General features: G+C 38.1%; 1 protein-coding gene across 1 annotated transcript in view; it reads left to right on the top strand.

Moving 5' to 3' along the window:
• Positions 1 to 20,695, top strand: part of LOC118197552 (uncharacterized) — a 214,945-nt gene that overhangs the window by 46,243 nt on the left and 148,007 nt on the right. The window contains exons 9-11 of the mRNA XM_085812555.1: positions 5,395 to 5,526; positions 12,840 to 13,025; positions 15,231 to 15,362. Of these exons, the coding sequence (XP_085668681.1) occupies positions 5,395 to 5,526; positions 12,840 to 13,025; positions 15,231 to 15,362 (450 nt within the window). The remainder of the gene's footprint in view (positions 1 to 5,394; positions 5,527 to 12,839; positions 13,026 to 15,230; positions 15,363 to 20,695) is intronic.

Here is a 20,695-nt window from a genome sequence, read left to right as displayed (position 1 = left end):
TACTATGACTTCTCATCATCTAAAGACCACAGATTTTGAAACTTCCGAAGAATCTGGATGTCAGGACCACTTGATGATATGCCGCAACACTCCTTTGAATATAAGTTCAAGGGTGTGATGATGGCAAGCCAACCACAACAATGCTCGTCCGTTTCCTTTCGTTTCTGGTACATGCCCTTTGGATCAAGTCCCATATTAGACGCTGTGGTACATTAGTACAAAGCACTTTGGTATTAGAAATTTCACTAGTCTGAGATAAAAGTGATCAATGTCTGCAACCCCTAAATATGTATTAATTAATTTTCTTGAAATTTGGCGTAGATATCTTTTACGTCACCGAGACTTGGGACGTAAGCAAAGTCATATCAAACTCATATCTTCGGAAACATGAAACAGCCCGGGACCACACTTGAACTGCGGAATCAAAGATTAAAAATCTGATGTGGGCATCGCATGACTTCCTTGCACACCTATTCAGTTATACATATTTTTGGTTGCACTTCATTTAAAATTATTTCCTCGAATGATCCTAACTGAATGATTCCTCGAGGCAAGTGGAAAATGACATCAAAAATTGTAAGTCTGAAATTAGGTATCCCGGTTCATTTCTGTTCTGCGGAACTCAAATTTTGTGCATTTTTATTTTTTCATAACGAGTATTAAACTTTCCCAAATACAAGTATAGGAACCAGTGAAGACCACAGTGAAAGTTCCATTTCCTTATTTGTCCAAAATTAGTTTTTTTTTTAAAATCAGACGTTATTGGTATTATTATTATAAGGGTACAGCCCCGATCCTCATAGAAGGCACAAGCCAGCCCACACAAAAAAATTTTCACTTAACGTTTTTTACATTTTTACACAATTTTTCAAAAGAACACACAATTTCACATTACAAACAGTTTACATTTTTTATTCACAATACCACTTAACTTTTTTTTTTTTTTTCCTTCAAGCATACTTACATCTCTTGATTGGCTCAGTTACTTAACTCCCTAAATAATTGATAGTTACTACCTTTAGGATTTTTAATTTTTAATTTTTTTTAATATTAATGTTTACAAAAAATTTTTAATATTACAAAGATAGCAACTTGACACTCAACTTTACCTACATAAGCGCCATCTATATAATTTGAAGAACGCACTTACTTCTCTAGAATTAAAAGTTAGTTAGAATTAAAACTTACTATTTACTTGCTTTAAGTATTTTTAAAAAAATTTTTATGTAGTATTTAAGTATTTTCTAAATATGAAATTATATTTTTAAATATATATTTGTTTTTTAAAAATTGTGAATTAGTTCTTTTTGTCTCTTATTGATTTATATGGATTATGTCTAGTTCTTTTTTAGTTTCTTTTTATTGATATGCATATTCGTGTCGGGGATGTTTCTGTAGACAAGGGTTTCTAAAATACATTGGTTTCTAGATTATTTTTTATTTTTTATAAAAAAATTAATTTTTAAAAAAATTTAATTAATTTTTTTTAAAAAAATAGTTTAATTTAATACTTGACTTTACTTGCTTGTTTCTCAAAAGATTTCATTAATATTTTCCTTTTAGAACTATATTCTTAAATTTAATTCTTAAATGTTAATTTCTAAGCGTACCACTTTATTGGTATTACTTTTGGTTTTGACTTTTACCCTTGCCTGCATGAATGACGAAATACGAATTGAATGATTGGAGAGTAAGGTTTGGAGGCAACTTCCCCTTGATAAGTCTGTCTCCTGCCTACTCAACAGTCATTCACATATGCATTTTTAAAAAATTGTTTAGTTTAATTTTAATTTGCTAAATTAGTGAATTTATTTTCATGGATTGGTTTTGCACTTGATTTGCTTATGCTTCTGAATTTAAATGATATTGTAGATTAGTTCGAGAATTAAATCTTTTATATGTTTGCACATTTTTTTAAATTTTTTTTTAAAATTATTTTGGCTTTCTTTCTTTTTAATGCTTTAAATTTGCTTTTTTACTTTTATGCGTGTTTGTTAAAATTTAAATTTAAATTTGTTTAAATTTAAGGAAAAACATATAAATTCCAAAATCTGAGTCTCAGTGCCGTATTCCAATTCTATCTTTGTTCGTATTTATAACCTTCATTATTGTCTCTGCAAAATCTTTCAAAATTGAATAGTTCCTTTTAAAATCTTTCCTAAAATTCGATGAACGTTGAAATTTTGTTTCTATATTTCTCTCTTGCATTCCGGATAAGCGTACATTCATCGACGAAGTGCCTGGCAACCCCAAACTTATCACAAATTAAGCATTTATCATTATTCTGTAGATGGAAACGAATAAAATAAGCCGGGAAACTCCCATGATTAGTCAGTACCTGATTTATATCAACATTATTTATAATGTTGTTCATCTTCTTGTTTAACTTTATATTTTTCATTAACTCTTTTTTTTTTCTCATAAGACGACTGCCAGCAAAAATTCCATTATGTTAAATCCAGTTTTCCATTTTAGCAATGGTCTTTTGTCTTAAATATTGGATATCAAAATTATCGGTCCCATTCCCAAGTGCCGCCATTTTAGCAGGGGTGTCCACTCTTTCATTTCCGACAATCCCACTGTGGTGCTTTTACCCAGTGTAATTTAACAATATGTTTTCTTTCAGCCTTTTTAAACAAGTCTGTTATTTCATTAATCATATCAAATCATGAATATTTTCGTCATTTAAAACATTTTTCACGATTGCAAGTTTAAGACTATGACCGGCGATTGCGAAAATTAAGGCCGGGTGAGAGGGAGTTGGGTGTATGTATGTATTTTTGGTACTGCCGATTGCATAACAAAAGGGAGGTCCACAACTAGATGTTATAGCATTCCCATATACAAAATTTCAACGTTCTACGGCTAATCGTTTTTGAGGTATGTGAGGTACAATAATACGTACATACATGTAGACGTCACGAAAAAAGAAATTTTGAATCTATTTTACAAATTGTTTTTTAATGAAGAGCCTTTATGCTGTCCGTACATATAGACGACTCACAAAAAATAGTCAAAATATATTCGGTCAAGATGAATATTTCCGTTGAAATCCGAAACCCAACATTTTTTGTGATTGCAATATTTTCTTTGTTTCGTACAAGGAGGCAAAAATAGTAAGCATAATTAGTGTTTTACAATGAAAAACGGTTATGTTAAAATAATGCAATTATTGAAAACATTTTCAGTATCCGCTGCTTAATGCGATTTCGTTTATCCACAGTTATTTCGATAACATTAACTGAAAAATTACAGTAAACGGCCAAGCAAATATCCTTCATTACAGCAATGGATGCTAATTAATTTAATATAAATATAATTAATTTTTTACATAATAATTATATTTTTAATGTAAATATAACGAGAAACATTTACATAAGTACTTTCACAAGAGTTTAATTAGGAAAATGCAAAAGTTTATCTATGAATTGCTCATAACGCTTGTGGACATTATTGGACATATGCTGTGTACTGCTAATGTACTTGGGCAATACATCTACATCCTAATTTTTCGTAGATGTTTTCAGAATTTTTTTTTCTTCCCCCCCAGGAGCAATTAAAAGAAAAAAAAAAGTCTGCGAAAATTTCTTTTGCCCCTGAAGAAAAAGAGCCTGTATCTGCTCACCCTCAAAATCGATAGCGTTATTCAAAATTGACTCCAAACAAAGGTTGCTTTTTTGACTTAATTTTAAATGGTTGATAAAAATCGAAACCTAACTGTCTGGTGACATTGTACGGTCATTAGGATTTTTTTGAAGCAGGAAATGTGAAAAATGTGCAGTGCCCTCACCGGTACTCGAGCCCTGAACCTCTCGAATACGCGTCGAGTGTGCCACCGTTGCACCACGAAGGCATGCAGAAATGAGGGAGGAAAACCTTATATACTCCCTCTTTGAAAAGGCGACTGGGGATTAGAGGACCCAATCGCCAAATCCTGGTGGTGAGGAATTATCATCCGTCACCTTATAAGGTATTTCTCCCGCCTTCTTAGCGTGCCTTCGTAGTGTAGTGGTCTGCACGCTGGGTGTGTATTCCAGAGGTCCGTGGTTCGATTCCCGTAGAGGGGGTTGCTCACGACATAGAGAACTCTGCGAAGCTACTGGTACTTAGGCAGTCTCGGCCACGGGGAGTATAAAATTTATGAACTTGGTGGTTCTGAAGGCCCTGAGAAAGGTCACTCATTGGCTGGCCTCGGGGTCTGGCATGTCCTGAGCGGTACGGCTCTGGTAGCCGGGGGTGACGCCCCCGGTTTGCTGGGTAATGGCCCACGCCTACGTTCTCGCCCATGCGACTGGCAGGTAGCAAATTAACAACCAGTGCTGCCTGGTGAATTCCAGGTGGTGCACCAGCCCCTCTGAGAGACCGGAGTGGAGGTTGAACCTTCGCGCCTGGTCCTGAGGGGAAGTTGGATCTGCAGTACGGACTAATGGGTCACGCGGAGCACAGCAGCCAAGAGATTGATTGATGTCTCCTGCTTCCAAAAAATACCAAATGTCTCTACAGTGGCGCCCGAAATAAAAGGCCGGTGGATGATGATTGTCCACACCCAGGGTTTGGCGATTGGGTATCCTAAAAACTCTAGTTGTCCTTTAAAAGAGGCTGGAGTATATAAGGTATTTCTCCCGCTTTCTTAGCGTGCCTTCGTGGTGTAGGGGTCTGCACGCTGGCTGCGTATTCGAGAGGTCCGTGGTTCGATTCCCGGTGAGGGCGTTGCTCAGTTTTCATCTCTCTTGCTTCCAAAAAATACCTAATGTCTCTACAGCATTTTTTTAGTTCGTGTGCCACTGTAGAGTCATTAGAATGTTTTAAGGCAGCAAATGTGAAAAATGTGCAGTGCCCTCGCGGGGACTGGAACCCTGGACCTCTCGAATACGCGCCGAGTGTGCTACCGTTACACGACGAAGGCATGCAGAAAAGAAGGAGAAAGTAACCTTATAACTTTATGTGTTACTTTGCCACATTTCTTTGTCACTTAGTAAATTTTATAATTCATATTCACCTTATTTGTCAACTTTGCCCGTTTAAAAATTACTAAGACAGTTTTAAAAATGTTATTTTTAGCCGGATGGTTGATCGTAGTAAGCGAAGCATTTTACGTATTTTCGTACACAAACGGTAGGGATCTTGGCCATTCGATCATAATATCCGAATGATAACATTACCGGCGATCACATTAAGAGCCGGATACTGTAGACTATTAACCGTTCCTTTCTTGCACTCGCCAGTGCAGAAACGCGCCAAATCAGCATTCTAACCGAGGCCGCTACTTCTGTACCGTAATTTTTAATATTTAATGATTTAAGCCTTTATAACTATTATAAAAAATTGTTTGTAAATGAAATAAACAATAAAATGCTCGATTTCTCATCATTAATTTACTGAAACATTGTGCAGGTGATTTAACGAATGAAGAAACAGTCCTGCAGTGGTTACTGGAACAGATGAAAGCTGAAGAGATTGAAGATGTGTCAACCCCTGTGTTGCATCAAATGATTAAAAACACCGATTTCCTGAGCATCTTATTCTGTGAGTATATTAATATTATTTGCGAGTTATTATTATTGTTATTAAATTATTTATTAACATTTATTTATATCTTTTTAATCTGGTAAATTACTATTAAATGTACCAGATGAAAAAGATATATTGTTGCGTTTCTACGGGTTCATGGATTTGGAGTGACTGAGGACAGCACTTGATGAAGTATCGAAACACAATGTATTCCCAGTATTACTCAGGACAGTTCCAAGAAACACGTTTACGGTCCAAAAACTTTGTCAAGCACGCTCAAACAATCAGCAGCACATCCTTCGGGCTGCAATGGTGAAGAGAGCTTCACAGAAAAACACTAAATACAGCTCCTGACTCTGTTGATCGCTTTCGGGGTTGATCACTCAACGATAAACTCGGCGATGCATTCGATACACTGCTACTTCGCGTACAGGCAGGATTTATATAGCTTTTGGCCTGCTTCGAGAACATTCTGGGGCAAACCGGTACGAATTCGTTCTAGAATATTCTCTCTTCGTCCATGGCATAACTCCAATCTTGTCTCCAAATGGGCAGTTTCGCGCCAAATCTGGTAACCATGCCTTTCCTTGCGATTTTCTAGCAACCTTAAACCCGCTTTGCGGGGATTGGATTGGATTATTCAGTTATGGCAAAGCACACGAGGGCTATCTGCCTGAAGGGAGGGATGCCTTCGTGGAGGACTTTCTATGGGAAACTGGCTCGTATACACGTTTCATTGGAAACGTGGGCCCCACGTTACACATGAGGGAAACCACGAAAACGCCCATGCAGCCAGCCCGTTCGCGAGATTCGAACCTCGGACCGAACTACCAGGGTTCGGCTTCTTTACCGCTCGGCCGCTGGTGGGCCGCCACTTTGCGAGTAAAGTTATCTTACTGCAGCTGGGCAATTCGTAACAATATAAATTACTGTAGAGCAGTGGTCCTCCAACTGTGTCCTGTGTAACTGTGTAAAAATTTGAAGAGAAAGTTATAAAGCAGTCGCACCAGTTGACTAGTGTTTATTAATACAATGGAGCACATTTTTCAATTGAAGAAAGCTATAAAAATATATTTCGCTGAAGAAAAAAACTAAGTATGTCTAGATTACAAAAAAGCCCGTTCGAGTACTATGATAAATCTGAAGGAAGGCTTACTGGTAAAAGAAAAGATTCTACAGATTCGACGTTAAAATCTAAATTTAAGCAAGAGCAGCTTTTAGATTTCTGGTTGTAGATACATGCGGACTACCTAAAAATTTCTCACACAGCTTATCAACATTTTACTTTCTCAACGCATGTAGCAACAAAAATTATACAGGGTGAATCTGAAACGTGAGCGGGGTGATAGTCCGAATCTTGAATTACGAAGTTATTTTTTATTTTTTTTTCATATTTTGTACGAATTTAATAATAGTTTGACGAACAAACTCGACAATTTAAAAGTAATGTGTCGCCACTCGTTATATTGTAATATATTTAGGTTCCAGACTTAATCAGTAAATTTAGGATTTAAAAGAAATGTCACCTACCTGTCAAACTACCTGTCACCATATTCCAAAGATTAGCCTAATTTTGATATCATGGTCACATCATTAGCACTCTAATTAATACTCTTATTAACACTAGATAAATGAAACAGAGAATCTGTCTAATTTTAAAACTACACTGGTGTGCAAAAATTAAGGACGAGACGGTTTTTTCAATATAACTTTGTACAAAAGCTTTCCAAATCAACACATTTAATACCGTAAGATCCCCAATACGTAAGGACATGAGTAACGTAAGCAACACTTACTAAAAGAGAAATCAGAGGGATAAAAAGAAGCTTTATTGAAAAAGTAGCATGGAGCACAATGCGACTGAAGGCCGAAACATCCCTGTGATGGGTGTCCAGCAAGAAACATCCGGTCTTTCATAGGGAATATGACCTCCCCTGACTGCTAGGCAGGTTTCACAGCGTCTGCCCATGCTGAGAACGAGGGTGTCAATGAGTTGTTGAGGCATTGCTGCCCATTCGTCTTGCAGCGCCAATCGAAGCTCCGGAATCGTTACTGGTAGTAAGGTACGAGCTGCCAAGCGTCTGCCTAGAAAATCCCATATAAGCTCGATGCGATTGAGATCCGGAGATCGTGCCGGCCAATCCATACATTCAATATCCTCACTCTCTAAGAGGTGTTCGGCAGCTACTGTGCGATGACATGGTGCATTGTCGTCCATGAAAAGGAACTGCGGACCCATAGCGCTTCAAAAAGACGCACATATGGAAGAAGAATCTCGTTACAATAACGGGTCCCGTTGACTGAACCTGCGTCGAAGATGTGAAGGTCTGTACGACTACCAAGCATGATGCCTCCCCAAACGAGAACACCGCCACCTCCATACCTGTCCCTTTCAATGATGTTCGAGGGATGATTGCGGCTTCCCCGCTCTCTCCAGATGAGTATGCGATGAGAATCGCTACTCAGACTGAATCTGCTCTCATCTGCAAAGAGTACTCGTCCCCATTCATTGTCTCTCCAATTCCGGTGTTCCCGGCACCAGAGAGAACGCCTTCTCCGATGGGCAGGCGTTAGAGGTACACACTGTACAGGGCGTCGTGCAAACAGACCACCACCGTGCAGTCTTCTGGCCACGGTAAAACGCGATATCGGTCGTCCAGTCGCCTGTGTCGTGTGTCTAGCGATTTCTCCCGCTGTCTGCCGCCTGTTTCTTTTGGCCTGTAAGGCAAAATACCGGTCATCTGCGGGTGTGGTTCCTCGTGGACGACCACTACTAAACCCCCGGATAGCTGTTCCTGTAGTTTGAAATTGTCTCCATAGTCGTGAAACGATGCTGTGAGCAATTCCGAACTCTGCAGCCACACTTGTCACACTGCGGCCTTCCTCCAACTTCTCAATGATTAGACCTCGGGTAAAAGCATCCAGATGTCGTCTAACAGATTGATTATTCGCCATTTCTCGCTGAGGCAGCAACTCGGTGTGATTTTAACTGCTATACGGTGTGCAATCTCTTTGCCAGGAATACTGATCTTACACCGACAACATGCTTTATACTACTCGGACACTCCCCCATTACGTCTACCTGCATATCTGCGCATGGGCTACCGTACATCACATTACTTAATGTCCTGATTGGTCTTTCTGTCCGCTCTGCCTCTTCGTTCAGCTGATATGCTAACTTTTCGACTTCGTCCTTAATTTTTGCACACCGGTGTATGTTTGAAATTTAATTAGAAAGCTCAGAGATTTAAAAGTAATGTGTTGCCACTGATCGAGATAAAATATTTTTATATTCCATGTGTCAGTGCAATCCCATTCTATCAGATTTAATCTGTCTGTTGTTAACAATGTATTTAAACGCAGAAGTAAAAGTAATACACGCAGTTTCTCCTTTAATGTTATTTATTATTAATTACTAACTGCACCCGTAAAAATGACATTAGCTGGACTTATTAAAATCATTACATTTATAGTTTCTTTTTTTATGATAATTTCTGTATTTCTTCGCGTATTTCCCCTCTAGCATTTTAGCTCCAAGCTCTCAAAATATAAAAAAATATTCGGGCCATTTTACCCTTCTGGAATGCGCTCGTCGCTTCCCTAAACGAACGAGTTCCCAAATTTTTAAAGTCCTCCACGTGTTTTTCAGGTTACTAACAAAGACAAATCCTCGCAGACTACATGCAAAGGTCACGCCGAACCTTTCTGTTTTAATTGTTGAACGTTTTGCTAGCCTCGTAAGGGAATCGGCCATCGCAGGGAAGTAAATGCAAGCTGACATTGTCTGTGATTTCGCCGAGTCCACTGCATATTCACTTTCTCTAATTACTCATGGATGATTCGAGGCCTAAGGTGTAGCAGAGACGACAATAAGAACGTTCAAAATTCAAAGTACAGGGTGCGGTAGTTGTGGATTTTATGGCGCATAACCTGATAAGATTATATATGCGAAATACATGTTAATTGCATCTATCCGCAAGCTATCGCCGAGCACAAGTACAAAATAAGAATGGGCTTATCAAACGGAGTCATCAAATTTTTAATGCTGAGATGAACAGCAGCACAAAACTCAGATAATGATTTCATATATAAAACTGGAGAAAATAATAAAAGATAAGATACATTAGAGCAGGGGTTCCCTTATGCCCCGGGTACCACGAGGCCCCCTTCCCATCGTTTAATGTGTGCCCATCGGTGTGCGATCACAACAAAAATGTTTTAGTTTTCAATAAAATTCTTTGTGAAAGTTTTCTCATTGTTAATGAAATAGAAACTGCGTCCAACACAGATACCAGCACAAAGCAAAATGCGACCGATCTTTTTTTTTTTTTTTTTTTTTTATGTGAATGCACTGTTAACTCTATCCAACTATAAATTCTCATTGAAAAAGTAACTGGTGCCCGCCGTCCAACAGGTATTCTAGAATATGGGACAAAAAGGTTGGGAACTCCTGCATTAGAGTATTTAACATTCAAATACCAAGAAACTACATCAAATGCCTTCTCCGGGATTCGAACCCGGGCCCTTTGGCACGGCAGTCAGCTACGCTAACCACTGTATCGGTTGGGCGGCCGAATTAAATTATAAATTTCGCGAATAGGTATACAGAGGCTGTTCGCACATTTTTTAGACGATTTTGGTAAGCGGTAATAAAAAATCGTTTTCTGCAAAAGAAGTAATTGCAATTGTACTATGTTTTTAAAAGTCAAAATTATCGTCTGTGGCTTGAAAGTTTTGTTTTTATTCAAAATGGCGAATTTAACAAAGCAGTGGTTCGAAGGCTACATTTACGCTCTTTCCGAAGAGAAATATGCATACTCCGTTATCCAAAAACGATGAGAGAGTCATGGTTTTGTGATATCTAAAGCGTCGATAGGTAATATCATCAACAAGAAAGGAAAAAACGTCAAATTGGAGCCTCAAGTGGGACAAAAATTCCAAACGAGTATCCAAGGAAAAAACGGACATCTTCGACTATTGCAAAGGTCCGTTGTTTAATGTTAAAAGAGAATCCCTCTAGTCAAAGGACAGTTGTAAAGTCATTAAAATGCTTGGCGTCCACTGTAAACAAAATGATAAACGTTGATTTAAATCTTAAGAAAGCGAAAAAACGCAATGTATCGGTTGTCTTCTTCCAAAGCATATCGCTCAACGCAGGACACGTTGCAGAATTCTATATGAGAAACACTTATCCTAAGAAAAATGGAAAAAATTGTCACAATAGATGAACCATGGGTGTATTTAAATGATTGTAACAAAAAAAGTGCCATTTATTATCATAAAAGGGGAGAAAAAAATTTAAGTACATGGTTCAAAAAATCGAAAGAAAGTTTTTCTATGGGATTCGTGATTGTTGCTGGTTTTTCTTATAATGGCAAGTTAAAAATAAAGAGTGCAAAAAAATGTCAAGATTAACTCCAAATACTATCAGGAACATATTTTATCGCCCATTTTTCTGAATGAAATACCATCGCTTTACCCACAGTGCCATCCATCTGTGAGACTCCATCAGGACAAAGCTAGCAGTCACACATCAAAATCCACTGTAAGAAATGGAACAGAAAACGTGTATCAAGGCCATACCCTTCACCGATATCCCTACTAAATCTCCCGATGTGTCACGTATGGATTTTTGTGCTTTCGGACTTTTAAAAACTGCACTATCCAAACGTTGTCACAAAACCCTAACAGGACTCTGGAAAGGTATTCGGAAGGAATGGGATAGAATACCTCTTCTGCCACTTCAAAAGGCATTATTGTCCTAGAAATTGCGGTGTCGAAAGATAGTTGAGAATAAGGGATGTCAAATAGAACATTTAAAACACAAGAATTTTATGTAATTTAGTTTTGTGAATACAATATACATCGTCTAAAAAATGTGTGAACAGCCTCTTACATTACATTATAAAGCATTTTATGATATTATATGTTATATATATATATATATATGTTACATTAGACTACATTATACTATAATAAATTATATTATATTACATTCTGTTATATACCACACTACATCATATACTTTTCTTTTTAGGCTGTAATTTTCATCGTTTTTGTTAAATTCCTCATTTGCATTTTCTGAGATAGCTCACATGCTGGTTCAAAGTTACTAGGCATTGTCCTCTCCTCTCTTCTTCTTTATCACATTTTTAATATCACACGCTTCTTTCAATCACTACAATTATTTTTTAACTTTTTAGAACTTATTTATTTATTCTTCCAAAAAAATATTGTAGGATGGCATCGTCCTTTATAATCGGATGATGCGACAAGCTGTGAAAATAAATCTTTTACTTTTCCGAAGATAGAATTCAGACGATTCCGCCATATTAAGACGATGGCGCGATTAAAAGATGTTTGCGTGTAAAAGACGATTCCTTCTCTTCATCTGTAAATAATCTCATCTATTTCTTTCTACGTACGTAATTACTTTGTAGTTTGTAGCAGTTATTCATATTTACGTTAAATATTCGAGTTATTCATAAGTCGGAATAGTCATTTCAAGCCCGTAGACAGCCACCTTGGAAGTAAGTTTACAGACATCATATGCCTAGGCAATAAAAAACCGATCGAATGAATTATGTATTGTTACGAATTACGTATACATGTGAATATTTTTATCGAAATTATTTATAAACTGTAGTATCTCTAACTTAACGTAACATGAAAGGCCTCAAGAAACGAAGCTTCCCTGGGAAAACAAGGTTACAGGGGAAAGTTCTTTAACATTGAGGTAAATGGTAAGCTTTGCCAAAGTCGCCGAACGGGGCGACCGTTTGGTGATATTTTGGTACTATATCTATGTAACTGTAACTGGTCCAATTCGTATGTAACTGTATCTGGCCCTATGTAATTGCAACTATGTAGCAATTCCAGCACCTTCCAGCAATTTTGAGAAATAGCAAGTATTGGAAATTTTTCTGGCAGACGGAGTTAAACTATATATAAGACCTTGGAAGGCTATCTGCCTAAGGGAAGGGATGCCTTCGTGGAGGACTTCTAAGTGAAACTGAACTTTCTAAGTGAAACATGGGAAAAAAACCACGAAAACGCCCATGCAGCCAGCCCGTTCGTGGGATTCGAAAACTTGTACCGAATTACCAGTATTCAGCGATTTTACCGCTCAGCCGCTGTTGGGCCCGGAGCACTATGTACCTATATCGCTAATACTGTAAATTATTGTTACGTTAATTTATCAGTTTCAATAACGAATGCAAATATCATAACTGTAATTATTATTATAATGTGTATAAAATTCCTAATTATTATTTTTACTGTCACAACTTATACTATATAACTTAACGATTTCTTTTATCTAACTGCAGATGACAAAAACAGCGAAAAATCCCAAGCAGTCATAAAAGAGTTGGAAAATATCGACGACGAAGCGGATCAAAGAAATCTGCCGTTCGTAAAAATATCCGATGATGAATTGGCTAAAATGTATGGAATTGATGATGAATTGCCCGTCCTCGTATACTTTGAAAATCAGATTCCGTGCATCTACAGGGGTAAGTACGATAGTCAGTAAAGCGCAAAAAGTGTTTAAAAAATGGTATGAATTTAATATACATTATCTAGGTTTAAAAGTACATGCGCAAGAGGGTAAAGGTGTGGTGTGTGGTGTATTTAATTATGGCAAAGCACACTAGGGCTATCTGCTTAAGGGGAGGGATGCCTTCGTGGAGGACTTTCTTGTTGGTATGCATATAGTGATGAACTGTCGCCAATAGCACGATAAACTGTATGAACTGGAAACCCTGAAAAAGAGTTAACTGTGTAACTCTCTTATTCTATACACTTACTTTTCTCACTCCTTCAGTAAAGGACAGTGCTATGACACTCTCTATAATATAACTCCATTTTTTCAATGTATATATTTGGAATACTAACGAATTTTTATCTACTTTTCATGTATTAATAAAGAATGTGTTTTGTGATCTTACAATTTCCGTCTACACCTATTTTGGATTACAAGTTAATTAGGTATGATCTCGCTTGATGCTGCGCTGGATAGAAGGTAAGAAGAATTATTTTGCTCTCTATTTTTTATTAATTTGTTGTGAAATTTCGACGCTATAAAATGTTTTATAACATTTCTAAGGGAAACTGGCTCGTATACACGTCACACATGGGGAAAACCACGAAAACACTCATGCAGCCAGCCCGTTCGCGGGATTCGAACCTCGGACCGAACTACCAGTGTTCAGCGACTTTACCGCTCAACAGTGGCGTTTTCGTCGTTTTCCCCATGTGTAACGTGTATACGAGCCAGTTTCCCTTAGAAGGTCCTCCACGAAGGCATTCCTCCCCTTAGGCAGATAGCCCTAGAGTCTTTGCCATAATCACACACGCACAGCACAGTCAAGAGGGTAAACGAGAAAAGTCACTAAAAAAATCCATAAAAATTACTAAAAATCTCTAAAATCACTGAAAAACCTTCCAAATTGCTAACATGCGTTCGCAGAACGAGTTCCCCTAAATTTTAAAATGGGTACGTCCACTTAGCAATTGTTTTCGTCTTATTAACAAAGATAAATCCTCGAAAACTGCTGCTTTATAGCAGCTTATTACAGGAACCGACGCATGGCAGCAAAGCAAACAAAAACTGGCATCCATTCTATGATTTCGCGGAGTCGGCTGCTCATTTAACTCTTCTCATTATTTACGGACGATTTGAGGCGTAAAGTAGCAAACGCGACGACAAGAAAGGTGAGATTCAAGTTACAAAGTAGAAATGAAGCTATATCTAATCAGATTTTGTAATATTAATATTACTTCGTATTCTTGTAGGAATATAGGTTTATTGTGATAGTTACCCGTAGTTTATCCCTGCCTGTAGTTTTCATTTGTTATGCTCTTGTTGTAACAGCGTCGTTCAGAAATTAAGTAATTAGCAACCTTTTTCCCTCTGGACTTTTGGACGATAAAATTAATAAAAGAGAAAAGGGGATACACGAAGAGAAGTAGTATTATACTTGTGTAGAGTCATTAGGATTTTTTTGGAAGCCAGAGAGATGAAAAATATGCAACCGCCTTCGCCGGGAATCGAACCACGGACCTCTGAAATACCGGTTCAGTGTGAAGAACCACTACACCACGAAGGCTCTCTAGGAAAGTGGGAGAAATACCTTATATACTCCCCTTTTTAAAGGGCGACTAGGGTTTTAGGGGACCTAGTCGCCAAATCCTGGGTGCGGAGAATCATCATCCACAACCCTTTTAGTTCGGGCGCCACTTGTAGAGTCATTAGGATTTTTTTAGAAGCCAGAGAGATGAAAAATATGCAACCGCCTTCGCCGGGAATCGAACCACGGACCTCTGAAATACCGGCTCAGTGTGAAGAACCACTACACCACGAAGGCTCGCTAGGAAAGTGGGAGAAGTACCTTATATACTCCCCTTTTTAAAGGGCGACTAGGGTTTTAGGGGACCTAGTCGCCAAATCCTGGGTGCGGAGAATCATCATCCACAACCCTTTTAGTTCGGGCGCCACTTGTAGAGTCATTAGGATTTTTTTGGAAGCCAGAGAGATGAAAAATATGCAACCGCCTTCGCCGGGAATCGAACCACGGACCTCTGAAATACCGGCTCAGTGTGCAGAACCACTACACCACGAAGGCTCGCTAGGAAAGTGGGAGAAATACCTTATACTTGAACACATTTATTTTCGTTGTTATGGATATTACGTTAATCGTTACAATTCTTCTACGCAGGAGACTTGATGAAAGAGGAAGACGTTTTGGATTGGCTAGTAAAGCAGATGTCTAGCGACGAAATTGAAGAAGTATCTGACAAGCTTTTAGACCTCATGATCACGAAACATGATCTCCTTGCTGTTTTATTTTGTAAGTATGCAATTGCTGTAAAGCTTGAAATATTTCACATAAATGCTTCGTAATCCATTATTTTATTATTTTGCCCGTATTATCACATTGGCTCTCGCTAGAATACAAATTATTTTATGTGTTGTTGTAAATGTTTGTATCCCTTTTGATTTTCTGTATTGTTGTAATATTCTGTATTGCTTAATTTATTTATTGATTATTTTCAGAAGGGTGATTTTATCGTTTTATTTTGATTTTAATTTAATTTAGGGTCACATATCTTTATCTAAGTGTTTATTTGTTGCACAGAATTGTAGGTCTTTTAATTCTAAATGCAGCAACGTTGGAATTGTAAAAAATATCTCGATAAGAAGGCAAGATATACAGGGGTTGGACAAAAATATGGAAACACCTTTAAAAAACATGTTTCTTTGCTTAATATGGTGTAGGAAACCCGTTGGCATCCAGCTTGCAGTCTTCTCGGAATGGATAAATACAGTTCCTGTATGTTTACCAAGGGAATATTATACCATTCTTCCTGCAAAACGGTGGCAAGTTCAGATAACGATGTTGGCGGTGGATAACGATAACGCACTTTCCGTTCCAATGTAGACCACAAAGGTTCGATAATATTCAGGTCTGGTGACTGTGGTGGCCAGGGAAGATGGGACAACTCATCCTCGTGCTCAGAAAACCAGTCCTGGACAATGTGAGCTGTGTGAACAGGGGCTTTGTCGTCTTGGAAGACACCATCACCATCGGGGAACAAAGTTTGTACCATGGGATGAACTTGATCGGCCAAAATGTTCACATAAGTCTTGGCAGTCATGTGCCCTGACACAGTTATCATGGGGCTAGCAGAGAACCACGCTATGGCTGCCCAAACCATAACAGAACCCCCGCCATGTTTCACTCTTGGCAACAAGCAGTCTGTATTATAGGCTTGAGATCGCGTTCTCCAGACGTAAAGTCGGCCAGAAGTGGGAAACAATGTGAAAGAAGACTCGTCAGACCATATTATTCGCTTCCACTGCTCTATAGTCCAGGCTTTATGACTTAAACACCACCTTTTCCTGTTACGGGCATTAGCATCACTGATGAGTGGCTTCTCAATTGCAGCAAGGCCAGCAATTCCCTGTTTATGAAGCTCTCTTCTAATTGTTTTGGTACTCACAGGGTTCGGTAACACAACATTCATTTCAGCAGTAACTTTTACAGCTGTGGTCTTCTTATTTTTCGTCACAACTGCCCTTAATGATCGTCTGTCACGATCACTCAGGACACACTTTCGTCCACGCTGTGATTTAGCAGATGATGTTTTTCCGCTTTTCAAATATGCGGAATAAATCTTCGATACAGTACCTCTTGAAATACTAAACACCTCGGCTACCTTGCTTACGGAAGCACCTACCATACGTGCTCCAACAATTTGCCCACGTTCGAAGTCTGTTAACTCTGACATAATGCAATGACAACCTCACATAACAGTACTCCGACAACAACTGAACTGTTTAGCACATTTACGAAGTTGTATAGGTGGCATCAGTAGTCAAAAACGCCAGCGCCACCTACATATTTCATTAAAATCAATCTTTCTTTTTAAACATGCATTTTACAAGGTGTTTCCATATTTTTGTCCATCCACTGTAGGTGCTTTCGTTCCTATGGAACCTTGACGATAATTTTTGACGTCAGGTTGGCGACATTAGAGGATTTCTCGCCAACCAGGCGACATTCTGGAATATTCGCGAAAGCACATTTTCGAAGCTTTACGTCTAAAACTTCCAGAAGTCTGTAGTGCCTTTGCTGCAGGGTATAAATAGGGGTCGGAAAGTTGAGAACATCAGTTACGAATCATCTGTCATACTTAGCAGCTAGCTGAACTACGAGTCAAGATTGACCCTGAGAGTGATTTGAGGAACTTCGTGATTTCTTTTGCGTGCTGAGGAGCAACTGCTAAATATCCGCTTTCTCCTTGGGTTATTTCCAACTATTGTTGTGTACTGTGTGTGCTACTTATTGTGCGAAAGAACCTCAACGACAACGTACAGGCCTACAATATAAATATTCTGAATATCATAGTAAATTTGACTGTAATACTTATGTTTTGTTGTCGCGCAGGACTTTCTAAGGGAAATTAGCTCATATTCACGTTAAACATGGAAACCAACCGTGCAGCCACCCATTTACCTGGGATCGAACCCGAGTCACACTTTCAGTATTCAGTTGTCTCAAAATTCGACAACTAATTGGGTCAGCGCCTTGGCAGACTCGTGTCAAGTCGAAGCTAAAAATAGCCGCGGTTTGAAGGGTACAATTTTTTATAAGCTTCTATATAGCTTACTCGTGGTGTCTATTGTGGTCAAAATATTGTCATCGAATTTAACCTACTTCCCGCTAAGCAAACGAGTTCATATTCTGTACATACACTGTTTGTCGATTACAAACCAATGTGATAAAGCGATGTTTTTAAAATTCGATTGAAAATTTAATGTTTAAGCGGTTTCTCGCGAATATATTCTTGAACCTCTTCAAAAATCCAGACATTTGCTTCTCTCTCCCCCCCCATCAAATCATAAACTCTTTGCCTCTGAAAATAGTATTAAAAACGTTTCTTTCCTTTTTTCATCAGTTCTCAAGACCTATTCAGAAAACGCCTACTTTCACTACTTTTAGCTTTATTATTCAGCATCACTTTATTCTCACTTGCGCCGCATAACATTCAAGATCAAAATCGCAAGATATTTAAAAACAGGCTACTTTTAGAATTCCCGAAAAAAAGTTAGAGATTACCATATTTGGGGGGGGATTCGTTATATTATTTCATTGAAAACCAGCCCCCTAAAATAGTTATCCTAAACAATTTAATGGTTTTATAGAGACATTAGCTCTTTTTTTTTTTTTTTTTTTTTTTTTTTTTTTTAAAGCATGAGACATGAAAAGAGCAATGCCTTCGCCGTTACACCACCAAAGGATGTTGGAAGAAAGGAGAAAATACCTTATATACTTCCCTTTTAGAGCGCGACTGGAGATTAGAGAACCGAGTCGCCAAATTCTGGTGGTAAATAATCATCATGCACCACCTTTTTTAGTCGCGGCACCACTGTGGAGTCTTTGGGTTATTTTTTAATCTTGGCGACGTGACAAAAGTGCAATGCCTTCCCCGGGACTTGAACCTGGACCTCTCGAATACGCGCCGAGTGTGCTAACCATTACATCACGAAGGCGTGCAGAAATGAGGGAGAAAATACCTTATATACTCCCCCTTTTAAAGGACGACTGGGGATTAGAGGACCCAATCGCCAAATCCTGGTGGTAAGGAATTATTATCCGTCACCTTATAAGGTATTTCTTCCGCCTTCTTAGCGTGCCTTCGTGGTGTAGTGGTCTCCACGCTAGGTGTTTATTCCAGAGGTCCGTGGTTCGATTCCCGTAGAGGGGGTTGCTCACGACGTAGAGAATTCTGCGAAGCTACTGGCTAGGATCTGTACCCTAGGCAGTCTCGGCTACGGAGGTATAAAATTTATGAACTTGGTGGTTCTGAAGGCCCTGGGAAGGGTCACTCATTGGCCGGCCTCGGGGTCTGGCATGTCCTGAGCGATACGGCTTTGGTAGGGGTCATTACCCAGCAATCACCAGATTTGTTGATTAGGGGACCTAATCAACAAATCTGGTGGTGACGAATTATTGTCCACCACCTTTTAGTAGTTCGGGCGCCACTGTAGAGTTATTAGGTTAATTTGAGGCAGGAGACATTAAAAATGAGCAATGCCCTCTCCAGGAATCGAACCTGGACCTCTCGAATACGCGTCGAGTGTGGTACCGTTACAGCACGATGGTATGCTGCAGGGAGGAAGAAAATACCTTATAGTTTCTGTTAGTTGGCTGTTCAGTAATGTTCCTCGTAGGCCGTAGTGTTTTGTCCGCTCTGGCGGCAATTCCAAGGGGAATAATATGTACACACACCTTATAGTTTTAATTAGTTTAGCTAGTATCATTTCAAAAAAAGTATTTAATACGTCTAATCAGTCATCTCGTGATTCAAATGCATTCTTATTTCAATCGATTAGATTTAAAAGTAGAAAATATATTCTTAAGAACTAAGTTTGTTGCTTTTAAATCGCTTTGTTTGATACTGAATATCAGAGAGATTAGAAGTTAAATGTCTTATCTTTTATAGAAGGGCAACATGTTGAGTCATGGAAGATAAAAGTATTTTATTTCGAGCAATGGCAGCATATTTGCTTTTAAATAGGGGATTTTGTTTTTAAAAGTCAAAAATCTAATATCTCATTTTTGCCGAATTTCAACAATTCCGTGATCTGGAGATAAAAATGATTCATTTTGAACAGTGCTGCCACTGTTTGGTTGCAAATTACTTATATATTAATCAAACTTATATATTACTGCTACTTATATATTACTTATATATTACAATTACTTATATATTACTAAATATATTAATCAAAAATACATTCAATTCGTCTAAATTACGAAATAAATCAAAACCAAATTCGAAATTCAAAATTCTGGCTTCGAGGTGCCCATGTTCAAAATTCGGTGATTCTATGTGCTGCCGTTTTTCCACAATTGCGAGGAACATAATTTACATTACATCTACAATGCATATACTGATTCCTCAATATTTCATTTCTTTAAAAATAATACATGGTGATTACAACTGATACCAACAATCTGAAAAGTGATTCGAATACAGAAGTGCGTTTCGAGACCATAGAAACAGGTCATCTTCATTATTTAATAATTGGAGATTAATTATTTTGTCTTGTTATTAGACAGAATATTTATTTAGAAATGGGAACAGCTATTTTGGTTGCCCATTCTGTTTACATTCCGAGATGTAGATATGCACAATGCAGTAAGAACCTTTGTTACGATGTGTGCGTTTAAGAATAAGTTTCGGGTAGGCCTAATACTTTATTGAAAAAATTAATTACGCGTACATTTTGTCTTTCAATAAATGTTTCTTTCTTGTCTTTTAAAAAGTTTCATGAGTCACTGATTTTGATACAAAAGAAGCTAACATATATAGATAGACAGATAGATATCTGTAATGAAGCAAACTTAGATGTAATTAGGTTAGAAACAGTTGATCGCGTGTTGTAGAAATGCTGATTGCACAGGATGTTGCTCCGTAATGAAGAGCAAACTGGGCAGCCGAGGCAGATTCAGTACTCATCTTTATTACCAAAACCATGTTGTGGCCACAAAAAAATTGGCCTCGTGGCTTTTCGAGAAAATTGACATTTTAGATAGCTTTGCGGTAAAAAGAGAAGCAGCAGTTTATCTAGGCCGAAGTGCAGAATCCAAGTGAACTAACTATTCAGAACCAG

The sequence above is a fragment of the Stegodyphus dumicola genome, chromosome 3 (assembly GCF_044657685.1).
Source record: "Stegodyphus dumicola isolate Sdum_Otavi_A_Nest chromosome 3, ASM4465768v1".
Taxonomy (NCBI): domain Eukaryota; kingdom Metazoa; phylum Arthropoda; class Arachnida; order Araneae; family Eresidae; genus Stegodyphus; species Stegodyphus dumicola.
Note: the sequence above shows the minus strand (reverse complement) of the source record. Positions and strands in the feature narration are given on the sequence as shown.